At 44.5% G+C, this 8,301-nt stretch overlaps 1 protein-coding gene across 1 annotated transcript; it reads left to right on the forward strand.

Annotated features, from left to right (window-relative positions):
* Positions 1-6,413: 6,413 nt before the first annotated feature.
* On the forward strand, positions 6,414-7,970 carry LOC125535368 (transcription factor MYB36). The gene is made up of 3 exons (XM_048698424.2): positions 6,414-6,725; positions 6,856-6,985; positions 7,085-7,970. The coding sequence occupies exons 1-3, from the start codon at positions 6,590-6,592 to the stop codon at positions 7,764-7,766; spliced, it is 948 nt and encodes a 315-aa protein (XP_048554381.1). The 5' UTR covers positions 6,414-6,589; the 3' UTR covers positions 7,767-7,970.
* The last annotated feature ends 331 nt before the right edge of the window (positions 7,971-8,301 follow it).

Here is an 8,301-nt window from a genome sequence, read left to right on the forward strand (position 1 = left end):
TTTGTGCAATGAAAGAATACGCTTCCGTAGATTCCTCTACGCACACCCTTTTTTAAGGAAAATACTGATTTATCTATACTAATATAAAAAAACCAAAAAGGACAGATCCAAACCATCTCGACCGTCAAATCATATCTAGCGGTTCAAATCGGTCCAATGTTGAGCACCAAACACGTTTATAACACTCTAATTACCCACCACTGCCATTGGTTATAAACACGATTTAACTCAACGCTATCCCATGAAATCTGCCATGTAATTAATATCTTACCATTCCCACGAAAAAGTAATTGATATTTTACCAAATACCAACATGCAACAGATATATCTTACCTAATATAACGTGCAACTAATATCCTGCTTAATATAAACGTGCATTGCACGTACATTATTACTAGTAACATAGACATACACACGTACGCTGCACACATACTCATACATCGCCTACCAATAACCTGAGGCTGCCACCAGAGAAGTGGTAGCCTCCTGTAACGCAAATGGAGCAGTGGCAAAAGACGAGACAAAGGGAGGAGGTGGGGTGGTCCTTCCTGACCATGATGACGCCTTTCAAGGTGCTGCAACTCATTTCTTTCCCGACAATGGCAAATCGGATATAACAGAGTTGAAGGCTTGTCGAAAAGCACTCCAGTTTGGACGCGAGCTGGGAGTCCAAAAGATCCACGTCAAAACAGATTGTAGGGAGGCGGTAAGCAGGATCAATGGCAGCGAGAAGAATCTCTCTACAGCTGGACCGATCATGGAGGACATCAAGATTCTGATGCAAGGTTGGCAAGGATGCAAAGTGACTTGGAAGAGGCACTCAACTAATCGAGCTGCCCATATTCTAGCAAAGCGTGTTGTAGGTTCTGAGATTTGTGAGTAGTGGCGAGATACGCAACCTGATTGTATTCTTCATGTAATAGTGGATGAGATCCCAACCTTTATTTGATCAATGAACTGTTCTATACCCCTCAAAAAATAACCTAATGATTCGATGGGAAACAAAAACCCTAAAGATTCCCACACAAAAAAATAACCCGAAGACTTTATTCAATTTAAATATAAATACAATGGTATTGGTATGATATCTCGCTTTCACATAAGCCTAATTATTGCCATATTGTCATGACTTTTGGGTGTGGTGGCTTAAAATTTGTAAAGAACGATCTATTTGACCTATTGGAAATGGGCATAGCTCTACTCTCTAAGATTTACTTGCCTCTTCTTCACATAATTCGACAAAACTCATGCTTGTATTAGGAAAAATAAGAATTGACTTGAGAACCAAATGTGTGGCCTCTGCCCTCATATGAGGTTAAGGGCATGTTTGGTTCATATACTAAGTTTTTCCAACCCTAGTCGCCGCCTCGGCCCCCCTCCTTTTCTCCTATCCGGCGGCCTTGTTGGCGGTAAGAGGAGTGGGAACCCACCTATTTCATTTGTCTTTCTCTTACGTATTGTTTCCCTGGCGGTGTCGACGAGGTGGTGACAACGATGGCATGTTGGAATAAGGTCTCTCTGGTCTCTCCCTACCTCGACGATGTCCGATCCGATATCAATGATGGGTTTGTGAGAGTTTCTGTCTTTACATCCTAGTTCTCCTAGGATCTTAGCAGTTGGTGCGTCTATCAAGGAGAGCGATTGGTTGGCTATTGGTGTGACTCCTTCGACATCTTCTTCTGTGTTGTTCTGCAGCATGGTTTGATTTCTCCAACTCCCTGGACCTGTGGTGATGGATTGCAAGCATGTACTACATGGGGTGATGCTCCAACCAGTATTTCTTCAGCGATTTCTAGATCTCGTTCCAAGCGGTAAGCGGTTATTGTAGTCTTTAAGATTGGTAATATGGCGAGGGTGTTTGTAGGTGTCTCTTTCCTTTACTGTTGGTTCAGTGATCAGTTCGATTTTCAGTCTCTGGCGAGTGGCAATTAATCGGCAGAAGAAGAAGACTAGTATGATTTTTATTATATTTTTTCACTGACCGTTCCGCAACATGTTTCTCTTTTGATAGCTAGTTTTGCATTGCTTCTTTTCTAGAAAAGGGTAGTTCTCATGTAGGTTGTTTTTATAAAAGTCCCTCTCTTTATTGAACTTCGGTTAGAGTTACACCATCTAGTAAGAGAGGAATGAGTTCAACAGGAGGCTCATCAATATTACAACATGGGCCCTTGGCCATCTAGGCTAGCTCATGGGCAACCTCATTTCATTCTCTAAAGCAAAGCACAAAATTAATGCTAAGGAAGTCACAAGCTAGATGGTAGCAATCATCAACAATCGTAGCAGCAAGTCCCATTGATCTTCCTCCATGGCTCCATCATTCATTGAGTTTCTCAGAAGCTTATTACAGCCGGCACCTGAGCAAGTCTTAAGCCGCGTCGAAGAGCAATTGTCCCCTTGGGGAGAGCTGCGGGGCGTGGTTGCTCCTGGGCGTAGGTGCACCCGGGTGAACCGTCAATAAAAAAATGAAACAAAATAAAAAAATCTAAAATTTTAGGATATCAAATATTATCAAACTTTTGATGTTCTTGCAAAGTTCCGGCCACAAATAAAATTCGAGGAGCCCTCACAAAATAACCACTGCTCAAAAGTGCACAAAACTTTGAGAACTTTGAGCACTGATATATTTTGTGAGGGCCCCTACAATGTTTTTTGTGGTTGAAACTTTGCAAAAGCATCAAATGTTTGATCATGTTTCATCTCCTGAAATTTCAGATTTGCTTGATTTTGTTTTGTATTTTTTTTTCGAATTTACTGTTCATAGGAGTAGAAAATTCACCTTTGGTGCTTCAGACGCAACAAAGTTCGCTTTTAATGCTACTTCTCATGTAGGTTAATTAAGAAACAGAATAGGATTTCTATGAAAAAATGGGTGACACATGAAAGTGTGCTATATATAAATTGATGGCACTTCATTTGCAACAAACGTTGTGCCAGCAGCAAAACTGAAGTTGGGACAGTACCACTTTTCCCTCCAACAACACTTTTTCTTCGATAATGCCTCCAACAGCACTTAATTTAGCCAAGAAACCCCGACAGAAGAAATCCAGGAGTATGTCATGGTCGATTCACGCGTAGACGCAAGTACACGGCCAATAATCCATAACTGAAGAAAGAGCAATCAAGGACACGCTAGTCAAAAGGCATGCATACACAATGTTTTTCCTAGGACAAGAAAATAGTCCATTGCTCATTTGCACTAAAGCTCTTCATGTTCAGTTAACTTGATGAGCCAACAGCACCACTCAAGCTTATCTTACCTCCCCGAATAATGTGGTCAACTCAACCTTATCCCCGAAGAAAGATTATTAATCAAGAGGGGCAGCATGCATAGCCTTAGTTAATTTGGTTAGTTAATCAAGAGTATCTTGGTGGAGGCCTTAGATGCCCTTGTTTTTGCAGGTTGTTTAGGTGAGTCTACTCCATGGTCGTCAGACGAAGCGAGCTGCTTCTGCTTGGAGACTAATGGCAGAGTTGTGATGCTGCATCTTTTCCTACTAACTTAAGCTCCATCTGGGATCCGCCCAGTCTCAAGTTGGCCATGCGATATTTTTCTTCCACCATTGTTCGTTGTTGTTGTGCTGGCAAGATACAGATCAGTATACTACTATGGCCACTGAAGCTGCAACAACTTCGTACACTTGGTCAAAAGCGTACCTCTCCCCCCGCTTAATGCCCGGACCTGGCCTGCTTCTCTCTGACCAGATAGAAGATTCAGACGAGATGGCATGCAGAACAAGTGTACATGTGGCTTCCAAGTGACAGTACTACGGACAGTGTGGTTCAGCTCTAGCAAGTGCAGCTAGTAGAACAGTTATTTGTTTTTCACTTTATTTGCTGGCTGGATGAGGATTAGAGGTTTGATAACTTTCACTTGTATCTTGATCAGAACACAACAAGAACCCACTCTAAGACCACCCACCCCAAGATGCAATGACCATTTGTTTTGTCCGGCGAAAAGGGAGGAACATAAACCACACAAGGTCAATGACCTACTAACATAAGCACAAAGTTGCATGCTCCATGCACAATATTCTAACACTGCCTTCCATGATCTCACATAGGTGTGCAAAAGAGAAGGAGTTTGAAGTACAGCATGATTGCTTGCACACGTAAGGATTGACATGACAGAAAGGGGCAATTTCTTCTGTACTATTGTTATTGAGGGTCAAAATGGATGACACCATCCACAAGGATGCGGCTGCATTGTCAGTTACAACTGCCCATGGACTTTTGGCAGGTCAGCCTAGTACTATGTACCTGCTTTCCACCATGGTCCAGTCGGCCCAAGTTAGGGTTCTTGACCTGGGAGGAGGGGTAGTACAGAAATAACTGCATGGAGGACTTGGACTAGTCTAGGGTCACAATCTTGAATTGTTATCTCTTTACGCGGCATATGGATTGTAGAGTACACTTGTCCTTCCAAAGTACTCCCATAGTGTATGGGAGTACTTGGTAGGTACATTATTGGTGACGCTATGCACTTTTGTCTCCCATGGTAATAATTGAGTGGCACTTGATCTGTAGTTTCATGTAGGAGCAGGAGTGTTTTGTTCAAAGATAACACACTGATTTTATGAGGTCACAATATATTGAAAATCTGAGCTGATATAAATGTTTGGAATTTTGGCTTGTCTATAACATGGGGCAAATCAAGAAAGAGAGTGAGAACTAGGCTCCATTTGGGACTGCCATGAACTCTCCTCTTTACATATTAGTAGGTTTGAGCGCATATTTTCTACATGTTACAACAGTAAATTTACTGGCATTAGTAAAGATTGTCTAAGATGAGATTTTACGACATAAGCTATCCCTTGCACATTTTTCGACAAGGTGGAAAACCCTCGGCATGGCGATTGATGCACAAATCTATATATTATTTATCATTGAACCCAATGCCAACAAATCATTTAAAACATAGAAAAGAAAACCCAAGGCCATTGCCCATCAACATAGGACATGTCTCGTGGCAACATCTCCAAAATCCTACCAAAAATTCTATGACTGCTAACCAATACAACATTTGGGAAGATAACTAAGGGCGTAACATCTAAGACAATGTGTCAATGCCTGGAAAAAGGAATCGCCACTCGCACGTCAGATCAATGGCTATCGCCCTGAAGCAGAGCTTCAAACCAACACCTTCATTAAGTTAATGATGCACAGACGTGGATGCTGCTTGGTCAAGCTAGATGGCTAGATTGTGAGTATACCCTCGGAGATAATACAACGTTCCGTCAACCACCATAGTCGTCATCATGAAATTGCACAAACCATCAACTATTGGGGTTGCTTTTGCACAGAACATCTACTCTTTGGGTTTGTTACGCAAAACACCGACTGGTGTAATCCATTGCAGCTTGCTTTAATCCATTATTTGACTCCATTGACATTATTCCTGACAGGTGGGTCCCGCTTACAAGTGCTCGCACAGAACTAGTTTGACAAGAAAGAAACCATTGGAAGGAAGACGCCATCGCATCACTTCTGATCATTGATGCACTGTTGTCTCGCTGATGTTAGCTGTGCTCGCACCGCCCAAATGCCATCCTACAATGGCCTCAATCCGGCCCTCGGTCGAGCCAGATTTGGTCTTGCTGGCATTCACCGGCCATGGTGAGGCGGAGGAGTGCCGCGTCTCGCACAACCTCCCCACAATCGAGCCAACAACCAGTGCATCACGCTAGATCCGGCAGGCCTCGTTGCCGCCGTCCTTCTATGCTTGACCAAGTTTTTAAGAAAAAGTATGAACACCTACAATATGAAGTAAACGAAATATGAAAATGCATTTCATGATGAATCTAATGATAGTGATTTTTTATCGTGGTTGTTGACTATTTCCTCTATAAACTTTGTCAAACCGTAAAAAGTTAACTTTTGAAAAAAAATAAGAAGGATGACCCCTGGCCTCTGTATCTGAACGATGCATGTAGCCACTTTTGAAAATTAATACACCTTATATTTTTGAAACGGAGGGAGTACCTTTCACTAGCCGAGGGTTGCATCAAGGACTGATCCAAAATGGATTGATTAGCTCATTGCAGTCATGCATATCTCCTTGCCATGTGATTCTAAAGGATGCTCGGAGACAAACAGGAAATGAGGAGATTGCATTACATTCTTATCCTTGGGCGTGTTTCGTTGATGCGGTAAAGTGGTCACTCTACACTCTAGACCCTACATTCCTACTAGTAAATCTAATTACGTTCACAGGAGCTGGTTTTCAACGTACAGGTGGTGTTACACTCCCCGTCTGCTCAGTGACTCGATGCCTTGATTCCAGTGCCTCTTAGCGATTAACAGAAATCATAGCACACACTTTCTGCATGAGCAGCATAGGTGGCCGGCCAAGGCAACAATAAAAGGGCTTCCAAAGTAGGAGTACACGAGAAGCGCCGGCAGGTGTCATGTCATCAGCAGCGCATATCACCGAGTCAAACCATATCCGTATATTCTATCAGTCCCTCTCATCTGCTCCTATAAATCCCTCCTCCCGCGCATCCCACATCACCCAAACTAACTCAACCCAATCAACTCACAACGCAAGGCAAACACAACACAACACAGGCTCTCACACACACACACAACTTCAATGGGGAGGGCGCCGTGCTGCGACAAGGCGACGGTGAAGAGGGGGCCATGGTCGCCGGAGGAGGACGCGATGCTCAAGGCCTACATTGAGGAGCGTGGCACCGGCAACAACTGGATTGCACTGCCACACAAGATTGGTAATTATCTCCCTAGATATATGTTCATAATCCAAGCATCTTTAGCTTTTCTCATCTTGGAATTTCCAGGCATTTTTCATCAATCATTTGTGGATAACTAAGTTTACATATCTGCGTGGGAACTTAACAGGGCTGAAGAGGTGCGGCAAGAGCTGCAGGCTGAGGTGGCTCAACTACCTGAGGCCCAACATAAAGCACGGGGACTTCACCCCAGAGGAGGACAGCATCATCTGCAAGCTCTACATTAGCATCGGAAGCAGGTACACATACAAACACCAAACTAACCCACTAATGTTAGTCTCCACAAACCGCAACACAAATGTTTGTGCTAATCCGGTGCGCCATGATTAACCAACCAGGTGGTCAATCATCGCCGCACAGCTGCCGGGAAGGACCGACAACGACGTCAAGAACTACTGGAACACCAAGCTCAAGAAGCGGCTCCTCGGCGGCCGCCGCAAGGACCGCGGCACCGGCACGCAGCAACACCGCCAGGGCGAGCTGGACGGCGCCAACAACGACGGCGAGCAGCAGCCGCTGAGCGCGTCGGCGATGGAGAGGATCCAGCTCTGCATGCAGCTGCAGGAAATGCAGAACCCCCTCAGCAGCATCGGCAACCACAACAACCCCTTGCACCTGTGGCAGCCTGGCAGCCATCATCAGATAGCCGCCACTTACAGTAACAACAGCAGCCGCAGCAGCAGCTTGGATGTAACAGTAGCTGCTGAGCAGGGGCAGTCCAGCTCTCTGAACGATCAGCACCTCGGCGGACAGCAGCAGCTGGAGATGACAGCCGCCGCGGACGGCCTGGCCTCGCCGTCGAGCGCGGGCAACTCCAACATGGTCACTATCGAAGCCGAGCTTCAGGAGCTTCTCTACAGCACTACGACGACGACGACGACCGACAGCGTCGTCACGCAGCAAGGGGGTGTGGACTGGTGGAGCTATGATCAGGGCAAGTCCCCTGTGCACTGCTGGGACTTCGCCCCTGAAACCAGCTCGGTTCTCCAGGACTACGCAGCTGTGGTGTATGACATGTGAAGTGTGAAGAGGACCAAGTTATTTAGGAGTGGTAATAGAGATTTGTCTAGGCTTGGATCTTGTAAGAGTCCAAAGAAACTGTAACGAACCTCTTGTAAGAAATATGTACTAGTAAGCTGCTGTAAGGCATAAATAAATAAATAATCAACAAACATATGTAAGAACAGGTTCCAGCAAACAAATGTAACTTGGCACCATGTTGTCCAAAGAACAGATAAGAGGAACATGAGTCATTTGCAAGGCTTGTAGTACATATATCCTCTTTTGGTGTTAGAAATTTAGAATCAGGAAACTCTGCATCATCGATCCGGGACTGAAAACAGTGCCCCTTTCGACAATATTCTGCTGAACCACGGTCATTGCTATCCATCGTTAGTGGGTTATGTGAATCTTCATACTGTCCCATGAATGGTAAATCAAGGTGAACTGTATTCTTGAAACAGAGACACAACCTTTAGCCTCTGCATCGATCGATGCACACAGAAGTGGAGCATCATTCATCAACTCATTTTATATAAGAAAGCATGCAAATAGG

This window comes from Triticum urartu, chromosome 1A (assembly GCF_056163025.1).
Source record: "Triticum urartu cultivar PI428250 chromosome 1A, HENAU_Tu73, whole genome shotgun sequence".
Classification (NCBI taxonomy): domain Eukaryota; kingdom Viridiplantae; phylum Streptophyta; class Magnoliopsida; order Poales; family Poaceae; genus Triticum; species Triticum urartu.

Excerpts from the sequence above, each read along its gene's own strand:
- LOC125535368 (XM_048698424.2), top strand. The coding sequence starts at position 6,590 with ATGGGGAGGGCGCCGTGCTGCGACAAGGCGACGGTGAAGAGGGGGCCA. Across the intron at positions 6,726-6,855 it reads TGCACTGCCACACAAGATTG|GGCTGAAGAGGTGCGGCAAG; the intron begins GTAATTATCTCC and ends GGAACTTAACAG. Across the intron at positions 6,986-7,084 it reads TACATTAGCATCGGAAGCAG|GTGGTCAATCATCGCCGCAC; the intron begins GTACACATACAA and ends TTAACCAACCAG.